The sequence below is a fragment of the Macaca nemestrina genome, chromosome 1 (genome assembly GCF_043159975.1).
Source record: "Macaca nemestrina isolate mMacNem1 chromosome 1, mMacNem.hap1, whole genome shotgun sequence".
In the NCBI taxonomy this organism is placed as follows: Eukaryota; Metazoa; Chordata; class Mammalia; order Primates; family Cercopithecidae; genus Macaca; species Macaca nemestrina.
In genome coordinates, this window is record NC_092125.1 from 168,847,529 (window position 1) to 168,870,209 (window position 22,681).

A 22,681-nucleotide genomic window follows, 5' to 3' on the forward strand; every position below is an offset into this window, starting at 1 on the left:
TACCTGGTTTAACAGCTCGTCCACATAACTGGGGCTGTAGAAGAACTTGCAACATGGCAGGGTTGTTTAAACTTTTCATAATTTGTACTGGATTTGGCTCTGGAAGTAAGCCCTTTTGATTACTGTGCATCTGCAATGAATATAGAAATAAGAAACATTAGAACAAGCATAAGTACAAAAGACATAATTTCAAAGGCTTTCTTCTAGAAATTCTCATTCATCTGACAAGATCTATTTTATGATAAACATAATTTGATTTATATTATATATCTATTTTATACTCTCTACCACAGTTCTCAATTACACATACAGCAAAAAATCCTCATAGAACGTCTCAAGTAAATACCAACTGGCTTTAAGAGGACTGACAATTTAGTACAATGAGTCTCATCATATCATACAAATAGAAGGATGACAAGGGAATCTTAAGTTATTAATAACTTGTTAACACAATATGAATACTTTGATACTACAGAAGAGCCTTCTTATAATGTTGATTTAAAGTTTAATTGGCCAGGCAAAGTGGCTCACACCTGTAATCGTGGCACTTTGGGACGCTGAGGTGGGAGGATCCCTTGAGCCCAAGAGATCAAGATCAGCCTGGGTGACACAGTGAAACCCTGTTTCTATATTTTACAAATAAAAACTTCAAATAAAAATAAAATGAAGTTTAATAATGTGGGTTGCCTTATAATTCAAAATCTTATTATTATTTTATTTTATTTTATTTTTTGAGACGAGTCTCACTCTGTTGCCCAGGCTGGAGTGCAGTGGCGCCATCTCGGCTCACTGCAAGCTCCACCTCCCGAGTTCACACCATTCTCCTGCCTCAGCCTCCCAAGTAGCTGGGACTACAGGCGCCCGCCGCCACGCCCAGCCAATTTTTTGTATTTTTAGTAGATATGGGGTTTCACTGTGTTAGCCAGGATGGTCTTGATCTCCTGACCTCGTGATCCACCCGCCTCGGCCTCCCAAAGTACTGGGATTACAGGCATTAGCCACCGCGCCCGGCCCAAAATCTTCTCTTTTATAAAGGTCTTTACTTGATTAATTTAGTATGAGATTAAAATGAGCTGGCCTTACATACATGCAATCGAGTAGTTTCCTAAAAATATGAAATAATTTTCAGTTTTAAAAACCAGCTTGATGGACGGGGATATTAATATATATAATTACATAAAAGATAAAAACTTTTAGCTATGAGAAAATGGAGAACTGACAAGGACAACTGGAAACTTTTGCCAACCCAGATACTGCGAAATTGAGAGGGAGAAGGTGATGCATCCAAGAAACTGACATAAAGCCTGTGAGAAACCCCTAGGGAGATAGAAGATGTGAAGGTAAACATCAGCAGAGAGCATGAGAGTGCATGGGTCCACACACAGGATAATTCAGGGAAGGGCTTTTGAGTTGTGTTTGCCTTCAGAGAGCGTGGCTTTCTTGGCCAGGACAGCAAGGTGGGAAAACAGCAGCATCACCCCAGTGACAGCCATAGGACCAACGAACAGCAGGATGGCACGCAAGTGCAGAGACAATGGGGACAAGATAACACTAGGCGGGCAGACCAGCTGGTCACTGAAAACCTTCCCACCTCCCCGACCTTCTCAGGTCCTCCCACATCCACTCTGCAGGATAGAAGAGTTATAGCGCAGGAAGGAAGAACTTGGAAAAGAGCAGGGGTGGAAATGGAAATGAAGAGAGGCTCTCTAAGGTGCAGGGCTGCCTGGCTGGGGTAGGAAAAGTGCTGGGCTCAAGCCTAGATGGTGAAGGCAGAACTTCTCTGCCCTGAGGTCCTTGCCTGCCTTCCCTAAACCCTAGCTGAGACCAGGCTTTAGCTTCCCTCTGTCCATCCCCCTCCCCACAACCTCTAAACAGTGACATACAGAAAGGTGATAGCCCCCACAGGAAATTTATATTCATACATTCAAAAGAAAAATAGCTCGACATTTGGAGAATGCAGTCACTAAAAAATAAAAGCAACAAACTGAACCACCTATAAGACAGAAAGCAGAATCATGAATGGGAAATAATAAGAATGTCAAATAAATGTAATAGACATTACAAAAATAAAATGGATTTTTACTCATAACATGAAGGAAGGACAAGCAGTTATAAAGAATAACCACTGAGAAATGCTAGATTATGAAAAACATAAGTATTGAGAAAAAATAATAGCAGCCCTCACTTACTATAGACTTGGCATTGTTCTAAACACTTTACATGAATTAGATCATTTAATCCTCAAAAAGCCAATTCTATAAAGTTGGTATTATCTCCATTCTATAGATAAAGAAACTGAAGGAATTCATGAAGCATTATTATTACCCTGTGCTTTAACAGATAGGTTAAATAGTAGAATACATGTGACTAAAAAACAAAATAGTAATTTTTTTTTTTGAGATCTCAGAGTCTCACTGTGTTGCCCAGTCTGGAGTGAAATGGCATGATCTCGGCTCACTGCAACCTCTGCCTCCCGGGTTCAAGCAATTCTCCTGCCTTAGCCTCCCAAGTAGTTGGGATTACAGGTGCCTGCCACCACGCCTGGCTTTTTTTTTTTTTTTTAGTAGAGACCAAGTTTCGCCATGTTGGCCAGGCTGGTCTCGAACTCCTGACCTCAGGTGATCCACCTGCCTTGGCCTCCCAAAGTGCTGGGATTACAGACATGAGCTACCGCACCTGGCCCAAAACAGTGATCTTAAAGATCCAGTTAAAGAAACTGAAAATTCCAACAAACAAGAAAAAGCAAGGTGACAAAGAAAATGGAGGTAGAAGCATCAACACCTGTGATATTAGAAGTCCCTGAAGGAGAAGAAAATAAGATCTTTGAAGAAATAATGGCTGAGAAATTTCCCATTATTAAAGAACAATTGAAGAGCATAGAATGAAAGGGTTCACAGTCTCCCAAACATGATTTCTAAAGAAAAAACACACTTAGTCACATTTCTTTGTGTGACATTTAAGAACATCACAGCCAATAACAACAACAGAAAACCTTCTAAAAGCTTCCATTTAAAAAGAACATATCTCTAAAGGAACAAGGAACAAACCAATATAATCTTCTTTCTCAAAGCATCAACATTAGATTCAAGAAGATAATGAATTAATATTTTCAAAGTATTGTAAGAAAAGAACTCTGAGCCTAGATTTTTAAATTCATCTAAGTTATTTAATATCACAAATAAATAAAAATATTCTCAACTATACAAGTTCTCAAGTTTTTACCACAAGAATACCATCTTTCGAAATGTCCTAGGAGGAAGTAATCCAGCGAGAAAAGAAATAAATGCAAGATGTTATTATATAATATGCTGAAATTGAGGCATACAATATCGTAATTTTAATCTTATATACAAAGACACAACCATAAAAACCACCCAAAAACATTTAAGACTATCCTAATGTAAAAATGTAGACACCAATATGATGATAGGTATGGTAGGAAGGAGGAAGCAGATGGAGGTGAGAATAAGTGGGTAGACAGAAGTTCTGATAAACCTATGCATGTTAAAAAGTTAGGGACAATTGGCCGGGCACAGTGGCTCACCCCTGTAATCCCAGCACTTCGGGAGGCTGAGGTAGGCAGATCGCTTGAGGTCAGGAGTTCAAGACCCATCTGGCCAACATGGTGAAACCCTGTCTCTACTAAAAATACAAAAATTAGCTGGACATGGTGGTGCATGCCTGTAATTCCGCTACTCAGGTGGCTGAGTCACGGGAATCGCTTGAACCTGGCAGGCAGAGGTTGCAGTGAGCCAAGATTGTGCCACGCACTCCAGCCTGAACAACAAAGCAAGACTCTATTTAAAAAAAAAAAAAAAGTTAGGGACAGGGACAATCACCAGCAGGATAAAGATAGAATGTGTAACTCTCAAACGACACTAATGAACTTAAGAAGAAATCACGATTATCTCAATAGTTGTAGAAATATTCTGATAAAGTTCAGCACCTATTTATGATATTAAAAAAAACTCAGAAAACTTGGTATTTCCAAAGGATATGTACCAAAAACCTATAGAAAACGTTATCTAGAATACCTTATTTTTAAGACTGAGATTTCTCACTGTCACTACTATCTGACCGTAAAGGGCCTGCATGCCATGCTAAGGAAGGTGAACTTAAGCAGGCATTAAAGAATATTAAGCAAGAGAATGACATAAGCTGATTTGAGGATGAGAAAGATCTCTCCTGTGCACTGTGCAAGATGGATTAGAAGGGGAAAGACTAATGACATGGGACCACGTAGGGAATTATTCTAATCAGAGAGGTGAGAAAAGATAAGATTCTGAGTGAAGTAATCAAGATGCTGACAAGGTCCCAAGGATTTGAGAGATCTTAGGAGGTGAAATTGAAATGATGTGCTAGTATTTCTGACATTTACATTAGAAAGTGGGTGAGGGAGACCAATCACAATTAACTGAGTTTTTGATTCACATAGTTTTAGTTTGGATGAACTGATGCCATATATAGATATTACAGAACATAGAAAAGCAAGTCCCAGAAAAAAATAGTCTTCTTTGAAATGGTGAAACTGAACTATTTACATAGCATGAAGTGGGAATGTCTAAGAATCCTTTGGATATATTAATTTAGTACTAAGAGCAGTTTGGTCTGAAATTATATGCTTGGAAGTAATCACTAATAGGCATATAAAACAGGAAGAAAATGAGAAGGCCAAATACGGAAATCTACTGATATCAGCTCTTAGGGGGAAAAATAAGTTAGGGAAAGAACACACAGGCAGATAGGAAAATGAATGGTGTGGCAGAATTCAAGGTAGTAGAGAGTTTTTTTTGTTTTGTTTTTGAGACAGGGTCTTGCTTTGTCACCCAGGCTGGAGTGCAGTGGTATAATCACAGCTCACTGTAGCCTCAAACTCCTGGGCTCAGGTTATTCTCCCACCTCAGCCTCCCAAGTAGCTGGGACTAACAGGTGCAAACCACTAAGTCTAGCTAACTTTTTGTAGAGACAGGGGCTTCACCATGTTTCCCAGACTAGTCTCGAGCTCCTGGGTTCAAACAATCCTCCCACCTTGGCCTCCCAAAGTGCTTGGATTACTGGCATGAGCCACCGTGCCCAGTCAGTAGAAGGTTTTAAATGTTGCAAAGGGACCAACCAATAAAAGACTGAAATGTAATCACTAGATCTGAATATTTAAAAACCCCCATTAACTTAATGAGAACAGATTCACTTGAATAGTGGAGACAGAAACTACATTGCATTAGACTTGAGAGGGAAATGGGAAATTAAGAAATGGTGACAACAAGTGAGGCCTAATTCTTCAAGCAACTCTGGTTATAAACCCCAGTATCTTTTGCTGTGCAAAAGCTCTTTAGTTTAATTAGATCCCATTTGTCTATTTTGGCTTTTGTTGCCATTGCTTTTGGTGTTTTAGTCATGAAGTCTTTGCCCATGCCTATGTCCTGAATGGTACGGCCTAGATTTTCTGCTAGTGCATTAAAAGAAACTACCATCAGAGTGAACAGGCAACCTACAGAACAGGAGAAAAATTTTGCAGTCTACCCATCTGACAAAGGGCTAATACATCCAGAATCTACAAAAAACTTAAACAAATTTACAAGAAAAAAATCAACCCCATCAAAAAGTGGGCAAAGGGTATGAACAGACACTTCTCAAAAGAAGGCATTTATGCAGCCAACAGACACATGAAAAACTGCTCATCATCACTGGTCATCAGAGAAATGCAAATCAAAATCACAGTGAGATATGGTCTCACGCCAGTTAGAGTGATGATCATTGAAAAGTCAGGAAACAACAGATGCTGGAGAGGATGTGGAGAAATAGGAATGCTTTTACACTGTTGGTGGGAGTGTAAATTAGTTCAACCACTGTAGAAGACAGTGTGGCAAGTCCTCAAGGATCTAGAACTAGAAATACCATTTGACCCAGCCATCCCATTACTGGGTATATACCCAAAGGATTATAAATCATTCTACTATAAAGACACATGCACACGTATGTTTATTGCGGCACTATTCACAATAGCAAAGACTTGGAGCTAACCCAAATGTCCATCAGCGATAGACTGGATTAAGAAAACGTCTGCAGGAAAAGCCAAAATTGACAAATGGGATCTCATTAAACTAAAGAGCTTCTGCACAGCAAAAGAAACTACCATCAGAGTGAACAGGCAACCTACAGAATGGGAGAACATTTTTGCAATCTACTCATCTGACAAAGGGCTAATATCCAGAACCTACAAAGAACTCAAACAAATTTACAAGAAAAAAACAAACAACCCCATCAAAAAGTGGGCAAAGGATATGAACAGACATTTCTCAAAAGAAGACATTCATACAGCCAACAGACACATGAAAACATGCTCATCATCGCTGGCCATCAGAGAAATGCAAATCAAAACCACAATGAGATACCATCTCACACCAGTTAGAATGGCAATCATTAAAAAGTCAGGAAACAACAGGTGCTGGAGAGGATGTGGAGAAATAGGAACACTTTTACACTGTTGGTGGGATTGTAAACTAGTTCAACCATTGTGGAAAACAGTATGGCGATTCCTCAAGGATCTAGAACTAGATGTACCATATGACCCAGCCATCCCATTACTGGGTATATACCCAAAGGATTATAAATCATGCTGCTATAAAGACACATGCACACGTATGTTTATTGCGGCACTATTCACAATAGCAAAGACTCGGAATCAACCCAAATGTCCATCAGTGGCAGACTGGATTAAGAAAATGTGGCACATATACACCATGGAATACTATGCAGCCATAAAAAAGGATGAGTTTGTGTCCTTTGTAGGGACATGGATGCAGCTGGAAACCATCATTCTTAGCAAACTATCACAAGAACAGAAAACCAAACACCGCTTGTTCTCACTCATAGGTGGGAACTGAACAATGAGATCACTTGGACTTGGGAAGGGGAACATCACACACCGGGGCCTATCATGGGGAGGGGGGAGGGGGGAGGGATTGCACTGGGAGTTACACCTGATGTAAATGACGAGTTGATGGGTGTTGACGAGTTGATGGGTGCAGCACACCAACATGGCACAAGTATACATATGTAACAAACCTGCACGTTATGCACATGCACCCTAGAACTTAAAGTATAATAATAATTAAAAAAAAAAAAAAAAAAAGAAAACGTCTGCAGGGAATACTATGCAGCCATAAAAAAGGATGAGTTCATGTCCTTTGCTGGGACATGGATGAAACTGGAAACCATCATTCTCAGCAAACTAACACAAGGACAGAAAACCAAACACCACATGTTCTCACTCATAGGTGGGAATAGAACAATGAGAACACATGGACACAGGGCGGGGAACATCACACTGGGGCTGTCGAGAGGTGGGGGGCTGGGGGAGTGATAGCATTGGGAGAAATGCCCAGTGTAATGATGAGTTGATGGGTACAGCAAACCAACACGGCACATGTATACCTATGTAATTGGCTGAGTACTCAATAGTCTCCCTTGTTTTGGCATTAGCCAACATCCAAGCATCCTCATATTCACTCTGCAACCAGACCACTTACCACTCCTCAAGCATGTAAATTCAGCTCATACCACTGTGTGAGTAGTTCTGTTCCACCTAGAGTGGCTACTCACTTTCCCTCTTTAGGGTTGCCAGATGTAGCAAGTCAAAATACAGAATGTGCAGTTAAATTTGAAGTTTAGATAAACAATGAATGATTATTTTAGTGTAAGTATCTCAAGCAAAAATCTGTATTTCTCTGGCAATCCTATTCACTTCTCATCAACACAAGTCAACATCTCATCCATTCGTTAATGTCACACTCAAATGTCACCTTCAGCATAAAGTCTTTCCCAATTCCTTCAAAAATGTATTCCTTCCTTCATTCAATTAACAAATATTTACTATGCTAAGTACTAGGGTAGAAACTGTGAAGAAGGTATAGTCTCCATCTCCAAGGATCCTCCAGGCTATAGAAGTAGAGAAGAATGAGTAGACAGTTACTATAAAGAAGTAAGTACAATGTGCCACGTAAGCAAAAAGCAGACATGTACTTTCCTCTGAAAACTTCTTGAAAAAAGAGGCCGCTGGGTGCGGTGGCTCACGCCTGTAATCCCAGCACTTTGGGAGGCTGAGGTGAGCAGATCACCTGGGGTCAGGAGTTCGAGACCAGCCTGGCCAACACCCTGTCTCTACTAAAAATACAAAATTAGCCGGGCCTGGTGGCATGTGACTGTAGTCCCAGCTACTTGGGAGACTGAGGCAGAAGAATTGCTTGAACCCAGGAGGCAGAGGCTGCAGTGAGCCAAGATCGCGCCACTGCACTCCAGCCTGGGTGAAAGAGTGAAACTCCATCTCAAAACTTAAAAAAGAAAAGAAAAAGAAAAAGGAGGCATGTTACACTCAAAATTTAGAACACAAGAGAAAGTCAATATTTGCTGAATAAATGGAATTCCTTCGAAAATTTCTCAAGATAAATACATTTTACTAAACACAATTTCTTGTTTTGGTAATGACTTCTGGCTTGACTTTACAAAGAAACCATTTAACTAACTTTTTTTAAAAAAGGAAAAGTCTTCAGTGTGATGGAAACGCAATGATAGTGCACTCGACAATCAATTACTTTTGCTAGATTGGATAGATTAAAATAGTATTAGAATTTTCTATACTCTAAAAAAAGAGAAAGAAAGAGAAAAAACTTACCACACGTTGAGCTGCTATCAATGCTGCTAATGTACTTCGCCCTGGCGCTCCGGGGGCACAGAAGGAAACCTGGACTTTGCTGCCCTTGATGGTCATACCATCTGCTGCCTGCTGGACGTCTTCAGCATGCTCCGCAGTGCTATATTCGACCACTGCAAAGCCACCAACGTAATTACCTTCATCCTGTGCAAGCTGATACAATACATTCTATTAAACAGTAATTCTGATCTTTACTTAGAAACATTTATTTACAATATATAATTTTCAAATTCAAGAACAAGTGCATTGGAGCACGATACTGGTGGAAATAACGTATTCTTTCTTTATGAAAATGTTTACTAATTGCTGAGATGTACTCCTTCCTGAAGACAGGAAGATAGGAGTCTGTCAAGTTTCTATTCAATTCTTTGATTTCATTATTTATTTCAACAGTAAAAGCCCAAATGGCAATAGTCTCTACATATTAAGAAACATATAAACTGTTAATTTATAGGAAAATATGAGGACACAATAATTACAGCTTTCCTTAAAAGAAAATCACCAGGTACATGGACAGTGAAACATACTGAACAAATTATTTGACCACACATCAATGGAAAATAAAGTTAGTATTATCAAGAGAAGGTAAGAAGAACATTTTATTTTTATTTCACTATTTTAGGCAGATCCCAGGAATTGACTTAGTCAAGTATACCAAGGCAAATCTTATTTAGGAAAACTGTGTCCCAGGTTTATTAAAAGCAACACACAACTTTTATTTCTGAATGTGCTCTAAATAAACTCCTGCCATGTAGAACTCGATTTATTTCCAGTCACCCACCTGTAAGACTGTAAAGGAAGATACTAAAGTCCTGGATCTGAAAAGACTGGTACAAAGAGCAAAAATAAGAACAAGATAAGACACTAAAACGTTTCTAGGTTTTGAACGCGTCTGAATTATCTTAAATACATTCACGCTATAAAGTGATAAATGACAAAATTCAGCTTAGTATGTCTTTGAGAAGACACATTTCCAATACTTCTATTTGGGTTTGCCATCTCATAAGCTGATATTACAACTAAATCACTTCTCAGTCCTTCTCAGTTTCTTTTCTCTTGTTTTTGAAGCTTATCTTTCTTCTACTTCCTTGTATATTTAGATCAGATTTCTATCTTTTCCTTCACATTATTTCTTCCTTTAAAAACTGTCATCAAATATCTTTTCCTACCCAAAGCTTTTTCCAATCACACAGGTAAAGGAAAAACATCTACCTCTTGTAAACATTTCTCTTTTTTTTTTTTTTTGAGACGGAGTCTGGCTCTGTCGCCCAGGCTGGAGTGCAGTGGCCGGATCTCAGCTCACTGCAAGCTCCACCTCCCGGGTTCCCGCCATTCTCCTGCCTCAGCCTCCCGAGTAGCTGGGACTACAGGCGCCGCCACCACGCCCGGCTAGTTTTTTTTTGTATTTTTTAGTAGAGATGGGGTATCACCGTGTTAGCCAGGATGGTCTCGATCTCCTGACCTCGTGATCTGCCCGTCTCGGCCTCCCAAAGTGCTGGGATTACAGGCTTGAGCCACCGCGCCCGGCTTGTAAACATTTCTCTAACAACCCTATTCCTCTTATAATCCAAGCCAGGTCTTAAAATCAAGTTTGTAAAAGCCATTAATTAATCATTTTGGTCTCTTGACCACAAGGTAAAAGGCTGTGTCTTTAATACAGTCTATGCCAACCTACCATGCAAAAGAGCCTAAAGTTAACAGACCCACTGATAAAGAACCATCCCAAAGCTGCTTTATTAATCTTTTGAAAACTTTAAAAAGTTTTTTATTATTCTATTTCATTATAATTATCTTCATGCCGGTATAAATTATGATATTTTAAGTCTTTCAAAAAACAAAATCATTTTAAGTCCACAGCATCAGCAGTTTCAGAGACGGCTATTTCAGTTCAACATGAGAGTCATTCAATGACACAATGGTCTGACTTGTGATCTAGTTAATTTTCCACTCTTTTGAAGTATTTTAGCAGAAGCTAAATGGTCACTCAAAAAAAACGGTAGCAAATATTTTCTATGACATGTAAAGCTATACTAGATAATCTCTAAGGGCTCTTCCAACCCTGGGGTTCACAATTCAAATACAATTAATGATAAATGGCTTTTCTCTTTACATCTGTTTCAAAGGCCTCAAAGGCCACAGGATGACAACATTATAAAATTCTTAGTATTCAAGAAGAACATATCAATAAGCTAATCCTAGAGCTTTGGGAGGCCAAGGCAGGAGGATCACTTGAGCCCAGGAGTTTGAGACCAGCCTGGCAATATAGCGAGACCCAGTCTCTACTAGAAAAAAAAGAAAACTAAAAAATAGTTGGGCATAGTGATGTGGACTTGTAGTCCTAGCTACTTGGGAGGCTGAGGTAAGATCGCTTGAACCCAGGAGTGTGGGACTACTGTGGGCCATGATTCCAGCCTGGGCAACAGAGAAAGACCCTGTCACAAAAAAATTGTTAAAAATATATATTACTGTAAAATTTCACCCATGTGTGGAAGCTTAAAAATTTGATCTCATAGAAGTATAGTGTAGAATAGTGGATACTAGGGGCTGGGGCGATTTGTGTCGCTGCTTGGGGAGATACTGGTCAAAGGATGCAACGTTTCAGTTGGATAAGAGAAACAGGTTCAAAAGATCTTTTGGACAACATGATGACTACAGTTAATAACAACATATTGTATTCTTGAAAAATGCTACAAGAGTGGATGTTAAGTGTTCTTACCACAAAAATGATAACTATGTGAGGTAATACACATGTTAATTAGCTCGATTTAGCCATTCCACAATGTAGATATACTTCAAAACATCATGTTATACATGATAAATACAATTTTAACTATCAAGTTAAATAATAAACATATATATTTTAATATATTTAATATTAAATATTTAATTATATACATATATAGATAGGTACTCCAACTCCAAAATTTTTACTGCAATACTAGGAAATCAACAAATGTATGATTAAAGAAAAATACAAAGGAGGAGAGGAAACAAGAGAGGTAAGAGGAAAAGGAGCATGGATGGGAAGGGAGTGCAGTAAAAGGGAAAAGGGAGAAGGAACAAATGGAGAAAAACGAGAGAAACAATTGATCAGTTGCCATCAAAACTGTAAGGAAAAGAGTTATATATAGTATATATATTTATTTATTTATTAGAATGCATTTAATTTTACTATAATAAACTGCTTGAAAAGTCTTGCCAGTGTTATCAGTTTTCAGGATCTTCTCTAGATGTCTAACCTACCGTGACCACATTAAGATAGAGCTACACATTCCTTTTAAACTTCATAATACTTTTCTATCCTCCATTATATCACTCTTCATATAGGATTTGCAATTATTTGCTTACTTGCCCGTCTCTTCTATAAAACTGTGAGGCATTGAGATAGAGTATCTTTCCATTCTCTGCCTTTCCGACACTTGGCACAGTGTCTGGCACACAGAAGATGGTAAATAGAAGTTGGATAGATGAATGGATTGATGGAAAAATGGAGTGACGAATGGATGGAATGAGGTGAATGAGTAAGCAATGGATTTGCTAAGGCATACTTAACTACAGAACAATATACTTTGGCCCATAAACAGAGGAACTGATTTAAAATTTCCCATGAGATCAAAGTCTTCCCTACAGAATAATGCAGAGTTAAATTATCCATTGTGTTAATCATACAGGCATGATAAATCTGTGAGTGTATGTAGATTAGATACATATGTATATATTTTAAAATATTTCCAATAATCTCTTAAAAATACCTACCTGGCAAAATACAGGTTTATGGACACTGGAAAAAATGTGCAACAGCTCTTCTGAATCCCTGTAGTCACTGGGGAGTTTATCAATACAAAGGCACTTAGAATGAATGAGCTCTGAAGCCAACAGATTAACATCCATCCATTGTGCAAAGAGTGCTGATGCTCCCAACTGTTTACCCAATAGCTCCAATCTAGCCTTTGCAGCAAAGTCCTTTTTCATGTATTCCACAAATCCATAGCCTTTGGAATGGCCAGTAACTTCGCTATAGACCAGAAAACATCTCTCAATATTTCCATAAGCACGAACAAGTTCTTCAAACTCTTCTAATGTAAAAGAAATGGGCAGGTTGGTAATACACAGCAAAGCATCTGTTGGCTGAAGCTGGACTATTAAGTCTTTTCCTCTAAAAGAATATTGATGAAACATCTGAATTGCATTCTGGGCTTGTTCCCCATTCAATAAGGTAACAAAAGCTGGAAGATAACAAAACAAATTAAAGAGTTTTCTAGGCCAGTGAAAACACAGTAATTGAAAACACAGTAAGAAATACATCTTACTTCTGTGACCTGGTACACATAAACATACATTTTTCTGAAACAAAATTATGAGTTAATACCCCTACTATATGTAATGCATTGTGATATTTTTTATTCTATTTCACTGTGTTTTTTAATGCTGACACCTCCATTAAACTAACTTCATCAACAGTAACCCAAAATAGAAAGTACAGGGATTATATTAGGAGTTTCACTAATCCTAATAATATATTAGGAGTTTCACTCCTAATCTGACAATATTCTGGGGGGTTTTTGGTAATCTTTTCCAATTGCACACATATTTGATCTCCTCCCACCTAAAAACCTGTGATATAAAATTTTATGAAGGCTTTATATAAAACTTCACTGAAATAAAAATGAAATTACAAAATCTTTCTTTCTTCCTAGAAAGAGTTCTAAAAGACCCTATTTGACAGCAAGGACCTGAAAAAATGAAGGTACAGCAAAAACATCAAAATGTATAGAGGCCATTTCTTTCTCCAATTTATGTATTTCCTTAATATCAAATTAGATTGATATAACACACAGACGCTTATAATTTGGTACACTTTTGACGAATAATATAAAATGAAAAGATTACAGGATTCTGATCTTAAGACAAGATCTTGAATATTCATAAAACAATAAATATAATCTGTCCTATCTAATGAAGTTGTTCCAGCATCAAGCAACAAATGCGTATGACAATTTATATAACTGGAAACATAATACAAATACAAATTCTAGGTCGAAGAAATATTATATACATTCATATCTGGTAAAATTACATTTTAACCATATCAATGTGTTTACCTTTTGTAATAAAAGAATATAAAAGGTTTTGAGCAATTTTATAGGAAAAGTTTAAAGCCCCCATTAAAAAAATACATAGCAATCCACAAATTACAAATAAATTGCTCTCTACAAGTTCTTCCCCCTCTCCCTCTGAAATATATAGTGAGGTTACTTCCATATGAACATCTAATTTACCCAAATTCAATTAGAACTGCATGACAATATGTTGTATACAGCAAATATGGATATAGCAAGAGACAGAGATGTAATTTAAGTAGCATGGGCAATTCTGCCTGTCATTTCACTCAACTGCCCTACCCTCAATTGGTCTTAGTGCCATGCGGCTCTCAGAGTAACAGTATCTCACCATACTGAGTGTGATGCTAACATTTAAAGAAACACATTTTTTATTTAACACATGCCCCACATGCAAGAAAACTATTGCCAAAGGAACAGCTAACTGTTCCAACATCTCTTTTCCAAAAAATGAGAAAAAAATGGCTTTACTGCCCTTATTGAGAGACTACCTCTTAGTTTCTAACAACCTTTTTTAAAAGGCTTGATTTTGATTCTATGTCTTTTCGCCTTATGCTGACATAAAATACCATTTAATTCTGTTTCCCTAAAACAAATAAACGAGCCAACAACAGTTTGTAAATACTGGTTATGTTCCCATATCAGCCCATAAAATCTCAGGTCATATTTAATTTGAATTCTCAGGGCATTTGAACCTATAAATCATTCCCTTTCTACTTTCTTTTTTCTTTTCTTTTTTTTTTTTTTTTTTTTGAGACAGAGTCTGACTCTGTTGCCCAGGCTGGAGTGCAGTGGTGCCGATCTCAGCTCACCACAACCTCTGCCTCCCAAGTTCAAGCCATTCTCCTGCCTCAGCCTCCCAAGCAGCTGGGACTACAGGGCCTGCCACCACACCTGGCTAATTTTTGTATTTTTAGTAGAGACGAGGTTGCGCCATGTTGGTCAAGCTGGTCTCGAACTCCTGACCTCAAGTGATCCACCAACCTCAACCTCCCAAAGTGCTGGGATTATAGGCCTGAGCCACCGCACTAGGCCTTTCTTAACTTTCCATCTGGATGTACTCTTTCTTGATTCACCTTATAACTATCCAAGCTCTTTTCTCTATTTCCTTTGCTAGCTCTCTGTCCTCCACTCACATCTGTAAGGTAGTACTCCTTGGGGTGCCTTCCTGGCAGAGTCACATAGAGTAACACCTGTGTGGCCACATGTTACTCAATGTGTGGTTGCTGAATATCTTTTTTCTCACTCTACACCCTCTTCCTCTGGGGGCAATCATGCTCATTCCCATGTATTCTGTATCATGTGCCAGATACCAAGTTTGGCACTGGAAATGTTTTGGTGGACAGAACAGGTAAGATCCCTTTCAACACAGAGCTCACAATCTAATAGGGGAAGCCAGATGTTTAACAAAGAGTTACAAATGTGGTGTCACCAAAGGGGCAGTATGAGGGGCTATGAAAGCAATGAGCAAAATAACCTCATCTGAGGACTTGCAAAAGGCCTCCTATACCATTATAACCCCCAAACCCATGTTTCTAACCTTTAGCGCCACATACATCTTCATATTGACTCCCAAACATAACTCACAATTCTCATCCTCTCTCTGCCAAAAAACAAAAACAAAAATAAAACAATTAGGAAAAGACGAAGTCAAATTGTCTCTGTTTGCAGATGACATGATTGTATATTTAGAAAACCCCATCGTCTCAGGCCAGAATCTCCTTAAGCTGATAAGAAACTTCAGCAGTCTCAGAATACAAAATCAATGTGCAAAAATCACAAGCATTCCTAAACACCAATAACAGACTAACAGAGAGCCAAATCATGAGGAAACTCCCATTCACAATTGCTACAAAGAGAATAAAATATCTAGGAATCCAACTTACAAGGGATGTGAAGGACCTCTTCAAGGAGAACTACAAACCACTGCTCAAGGAAATAAGAGGGGACACAAAGAAATGGAAAAACATTCCATGCTCATGGATAGGAAGAATCAACATCGTAAAAATGGCCATACTGCCCAAAGTAATTTATAGATTCAATACTATCCCCATCAAATTACCATTGACTTTCTTCACAGAATTGGAAAAAACTACTTTAAATTTCACATGGAACCAAAAAAGAGCCTGCACAGCCAAGACAATCCTAAGCAAAAAGAACAAAGCTGGAAACATCATGCTACCTGACTTCAAACTACACTACAAGGCTACAGTAGCCAAAACAGCATGGTACTGGTACCAAAACAGATATATAGACCAATGGAACAGAACAGAGGCCTCAGAAATAACACCACACATCTACAACCATTTGATCTTTGACAAACCTGCCAAAACAAGTGATGGGGAAAGCATTCCCGATTTAAGAAAGGGTGTTGGGAAAACTGGCTAGCCATATGCAGAAAGCTGAAACTGGATCCCTTTCTTACACCTTATACAAAAATTAACTCAAGGTGGATTAAAGACTTAAATGTAAGATCAAAAAATAAAAAGCCTAGAAGAAAACCTAGGCAATACCATTCAGGACATAGGTATGGGCAAAGACTTCACGACTAAAATACCAAAAGCAATGGCAACAAAAGCCAAAATTGACAAATAGGATCTAATTAAACTAAAGAGCTTCTGCACAGCAAAAGAAACTATCAGCACAGTGAACAGGCAACCTACAGAATGGGAGAAAATTTTTGCAATCTATCCACCTGACAAAGGACTTATATCTAGAATCTACAAAGAACTTAAACAAACTTACAAGAAAAAACCCAACCCCATCAAAAAGTGGGCAAAGGATATGAACAGACGCTTCTCAAAAGAAGATATTTATGCAGCCAACAAACATGAAAAAATGCTCATCATCACTGGTCATCAGAGAAATGCAAATCAAAACCACAGTGAGATACCATCTCACGCCAGTTAAAATGGCAATCATTAAAAAGTCAGGAAACAACAAATGCTAGAGAGGATTTGGAGAAATAAGAACACTTTTACACTGTTGGTGGGAGTGTAAATTCATTCAACCATTGTGGAAGACAGTGTGGCAATTCCTCAAGGATCTAGAACTAGAAATACCATTTGACCCAGCAATCCCATTACTGGGTATATACCCAAAGGATTATAAATCATTCTACTATAAAGACGCATGTGCACGTATGTTTACTGCAGCACTATTTACAATAGCAAGGACTTGGATCCAACCTAAATATCCATCAATGATAGACTGAATAAAGAAAATGTGGCACATACACACCATGGAATACTATGCAGTCATAAAAAAGGATGAGTTCATGTCCTTTGCAGGGACATGGATGAAGCTGGAAACCATCATTCTCAGCAAACTAACACAAGAACAGAAAACCAAACACTGCATGTTCTCACTCATAAGTGGGAGGTGAACAATGAGAACACATGGACACAGAGAGGGGCACATCACACAACGGGGCCTGTCAGGGAGTGTGGTGTGGGGAGGGAGAGCATTAGGAGAAATACCTGATGTAGATGACAGGTTGATGGGTGCAGCAAACCACCATGGCACATGTATACCTATGTAACAAACCTGCACATTCTACACAAGTACCCCAGAACTTAAAGTATAATTTAAAGAAATCCTAATACTTCTCATTTTCCTTTACTCCCTATTTTAGCTGGTCACACAATACTCACAAATCAGAAACCTGGGAATTAACCTAAACTTTGTCTCCCTCATTTCCCATATAAAAGGAATCCTCAAATTCCACTCGTCTAATGGGTCTTGAGTCCATTTCCCTTTCTTCATTCCTCTAGCTTTTCCTTTTTTTAATCCTTTCTCCACAGTGACAATAAAGTGATCTCTAAAAAACAGAAGTTTAATTGTGCCTGTTTACCGCCTTAAATGCAAAGGTTTGCTATTACTCACAGAAAAAGCCAAGTGCCAGGTTGTTAATCACACTCTACAATGCCCATTATATCTAACTCCAGCCTCATTAACTGCCATACTTCCTCCCTTCCACAATAGCTCTTTATTCTCCAAGAACACTGAAATATTTGCAGCTCCCTGTAGAGATCCAGTTATTTCAGGTATCCATATATCACACATTTAATTCCCCTGCCTATAACATCACTCCCCATACCTTAGAATACCTGGAACCTTTTAGCTGATTTTCAAATTCAGTCCATGCATTACTCCATGATGATCTCCAGGAAGCCTTCCCAGGTCCTCTCTTAGAGTTATTTTTTTATACCTCTCTATCTTGAACATTGCTCGGATTATTGCATAGATCACATCACATCATAATCTATTTGCTTAGATGCCTGCTACCCTACTAAACTGTGAGCTCCCTAAATTACTAATGAATGTATTCCACCAACTATCTTAGTACGTGACGTATGGTAGAAGTTTTGCGTCAGATGAATGAATAAATAAATGCATATATAAATCAACTAAATTTAAAACTGAAAATCTCTTTTTCCTTTTCTTAGGTATCTGCATTTGCTCAACTCAGGTTTTATGGAAGAATTTAAATAACATAATGAAATAAATTTAAAAGTTCAGGCAGTAGGGAAAGGAGGTCACATTTTCTGTTCTATAGCTTCTTCCATGTTTTACCAAGAGCACAAATTCTCTAAAAAAATAAATAAATAAATAAATTCACACACTGGTTCTCATGGAAATGGTAGATGTCACTCTACAGAAAAAAGACTGGAAGGGAATTTGGGATTAATTATATTATTATTTTCCCTGTGAAATTTAAATATCCCACAATTGGTCCCAATTCTTTTAAAAGTCATTGCATGGTCTACTATTTAGTTTATTATTGGGTCCAATTTGAAGGCAAGCATGTGCCAAAACTTTTTCCCCTAATGTATCCTATTTTACTATAATATTTTACTGATATCTACCACAGAAATCTCTGGTTGCAAGGTTATAGTTTAGAACTGTAACCATCTTTTATCAATTGAGTTATTAATTATACATGCTTCCACAAATACCATAGGTCCCAAAATCCAAGGCAAAATCATTTAATACAATTAATGATTTCTGTGTTGTGTGATTTTAACTGGTGATTTAAGGTTTACAGTATATATCTTTAACTTATCACAGTCAACTTTCAAATGGTATCACACCACTTCATGTACTGTATAACAGACTGAAAACAGTGCAATCCCATTTCTCCTCTCCCAGCCTTTGTATTATTGCCGTTATATATTTTATTTCTACATGTGTTACAAATCTCACGATGTAATATTATTATTTTTGCTTTTAACAGTCAATTATATTTTAAAGATATTTTAATATTAAGAAAAAAGTCTTTACCCACATAATGACCATATCAGGTATTCATCATTTTGTTGGGTAGGTCCAGATTTCCATCTATAATTTTCTTCCTGCTTGTAGAACTTCCTTAAGTATTTCTTACAGTGCAAGTCTAATGGAGATGATTCTTTTAGCTTTTGTATGACTGAAAAACATCTCTATTTCATCACTGTTTCTGAAAGATATTTTCAATAGGTAAAGAATTCTATGCTGACCTGTTGTTGTTTTTTTTTCTTTTGGTAAAGAATGAAAAGATGTTACCCTACAGTCTTCTCGCTTGTGTTGTTTCCAAGATCTATGATCATCTTAATCTTTGTCCTACTAAATGTATTAATGATGTATACTTTTTTTCTGGCTACTTTTAAGATATTCTATCACTAACTGTAAGCAATTTGATTACAACATACCTTGTAGTTTTCTTCATGCTTTTGTACTTGAAGTTGGTTGAGCTCTGTGGATTTCTGGGATTAGAATTTTCATCAAAATTTGAAAACTTTTCAGCCACTAATTCTTTAATTTTTTTTTTAACTATTCCTACCCCCACGGACTCTAATTGTTCTTGAAGCTGTCCCACAGTTCACTGATACTCTGTTCATGTTTTACAGTCTTTTTTCTCTCTGTGTTTCATTTTGGATCATTTATATCATTGTTTTCAAGTTTACTAATTTTTTCTTCCACAACGTCTATTCTGCCATTAATCCTATCCAGTGTATTTCATGTCAGATGTTGTAATTTTCATCTCCAGATGTTTGATTTGGATATTTTATATCTTCCATGTTTCTATTTACCATGTTCAATCTTACTATAACTTCTTATACATATGGAAGACTATTATAAAAACTGCTTTAATGTCCATTTTTATTAATTCATCTGTGTCGATTCTAGACCAGTTTTGATTGATTTTTGTTAGGTTTTCCTGCTTCTTCATCATGTCTGCTACTTTTTTATTGGATGTCTGACACCATAAATTTTATTTTGTTGGGTGTCAGATGTTTTGGACACATATAAATATTCTTGAGTTTTGTTCCAGGATATGGTTAAGTTATGAGGAAGCACTCTGATCCGTTCTGGTCTCGTTTTTAAGTTTCGTTAGGTAGGACAAGAGCATCATTGTCTCGAGTTAATTTTTCCCATTCCTGAGACAAAAACTTTTTGATTATTCCTTCTGATGCCCCATGAATTATGAGGTTTATCATCCTGACTAGTGGGAATAGCACTATTCCTGGCTCTGTGTGAGCTGTGAAGGCTGCTATCTCTAATCCCGTTGTCAATATCTAGTAACACTGAAATTGTGCACACCTATGACTCAGAGCTTCAGTTACAGAGAAAGCGTTGAAATGTATATTAGTAGTCAACTAAAGGGCTATTCATTGCATCACTGTTTGAAATACTGAGAAAGGTAAAGCTTCCTGAATGCCAATCAGTAACAAATACATTAACTGTAATAAATTCACATGATAATTATATGTAGTAGCTTAAATCAGTGAACCTGAGTTATATATATCAATGTGGAAAGATCTGAAAAACAACACTGAGCTAACCCGAAAAAAAAGGCAAGTTTGCTAAATGAAATATATATTAGAATACCATGTATGAAAAAGCTTAAAACAGAGACTACCATTAATTATATATAGGTACATACGGTAAAATTACAGGTTAGTCAAGACACTGTGGTAACAAACTTCCGCGCAACACAATCTCAATGGCATAACAAAACAAAAGGCCTTCATCTGATTCATGCTGCATATCCCATGCTGAAGGTAAGGAAGGAAGGACATTTTGCTCATTATAGTCACTCTGAGACCTAGGTTGAAAAAGGTTCTGTTACCTTCCCCAATTACTTTAGCATAGGGAAGTGTGAGCAGGAAATCACATGCAGGTTCTGAAATCTTTCACCTGGAAGGGATACATGTCATTTCCACTCTCACTTCATTCATCAACAAGCAAATTACAAGTCCACTCTCAACTTCAAAGTGGCGCAGGTAAGTACCATCTTACCTTGTGCTCAGAAGAAAAAGAACAAGAATTTGTGAACAGCTTTAATGACTATCACAATATAATTGCATAAATTGGAAAATATGCACCAAATTCATAAGTGCTTGCCCCTAGACAAGGAGGCTGGGAGGGAATGGAATCAGAATAGTAGAAAGTGAATTTCAATTTTTTTTTAATTTCAAGAAATTCAACAGATCTACATGAGGGCTCTAGCTATGTATATACTTTGTAAAGACAAAATACTACCATTTGATAATTTGGGAGTGGATGTGTACATAGTGATTATATTATCCTCCATACTTTATTTTTATTGTCTTAAAAGGATGCTTTTAAACAGCTGCGTATTACATGCACAAAAAGGAAATAATCTAGTCTTTTAATCTCACAGGTATAAAACTAATACTCAGAAAACCTAAGTGAGTTTCTCAATTTCCTCAGCTAAAGGTCAAGTCATACAATCTATTCACTAAGTCAGTAATATACAATTAAAACCAAGGAACTTTGAGCCTATGAAGAACATTCACTGTAACAGAACATTCATTGTAACAATTCATAAGTCTCTAGTAACACTATATTCATTTATGTAATTAATATTTAGGATACCAATATTACCTTCAGAAAACAGATTGTGTGGGTTACATTTGCATGATTTAAGACTTAAAAATTCCATGATTAGCTTAAATATGAAAAGCGCTAAGCTTTTTTGTTCTATGAGTATATGGAGAATCAAAATGAAATTAGATACTTAAAATAGAAACCTTACCTGTTCGTTTATTTCTGTCCACATAACAATACTTTAAGTCATAGTCTTTCAACAAATCATGAACTTCCTGAAAGAGAAAAAAACATGAATTCAATAAACACCCAAATGCAGTTACTAGATTATCTAGCTCTATTAGCCTACCACCACTACCACCACCATTACCACCACCATGTCCTATGTAAAAAAAAAAAAAAAAATTATTTCATGGATCCCCATTACTTACTTAAATTACAGGTATTCCAGGTTCACCAGACATCCTACACATAGCCCACAATCCTGCTCAAATGGAAGATTCACTCTCTCATGAGTATACCATATACTGTTCTCTTTCTACTCACACTTATTCCTTGACGTAGCACAAGGTAAACATGTCACTAAATTTCCCTAACTTTGCCTGAAATCACATGCATCTTTATGAAATCTCAGCTCAAATGTTCTTTCATGAAATTGATTCCGATAATTTTCCACAGAATGTGACCTCTCCCCCCTTTATGCTAACAATGGTCATAACTTTATGTATGCCTCTCTTGAGGAAATAAGTATTATATTTATTTCCATTTCTGCATGCTACATATACAGCTTTTAACAAGTAATACACCCGTAGATGCTTAGAGTACAAACATGTAGAAAAAATAAATTGTAAAGATATAAAAATATAATAGATTGTAAACCTTAACTTAGAGATCCCTGGATATGAAAAAACCAACTACTAAGGCATAGCAAGCAGTTCCATTTATTTCCCCTTGGCTCCCCGAGATGTTTAAACTGGTTTATGGTTAATTCTGCTTCTATTACTAACATAGCCTAAAC

The 22,681-nt window shown here is 37.3% G+C and overlaps 1 protein-coding gene across 3 annotated transcripts in view; it reads right to left on the reverse strand.

Moving 5' to 3' along the window:
- Positions 1 to 22,681, reverse strand: part of LOC105498460 (ribonucleoprotein, PTB binding 2) — an 89,248-nt gene that overhangs the window by 44,732 nt on the left and 21,835 nt on the right. For all 3 annotated transcript variants that reach the window (XR_011620092.1, XM_011770607.3, XM_011770608.3), the window contains exons 2-5: positions 21,872 to 21,938; positions 12,467 to 12,936; positions 8,672 to 8,863; positions 4 to 130 (exon numbers count right to left, since the gene is read on the reverse strand). Coding sequence is in view for 2 of the 3 variants with exons in the window: in XM_011770607.3 (XP_011768909.1) it covers positions 4 to 130; positions 8,672 to 8,863; positions 12,467 to 12,936; positions 21,872 to 21,938 (856 nt within the window). In the remaining variant the exon portion in view is untranslated. The remainder of the gene's footprint in view (positions 1 to 3; positions 131 to 8,671; positions 8,864 to 12,466; positions 12,937 to 21,871; positions 21,939 to 22,681) is intronic.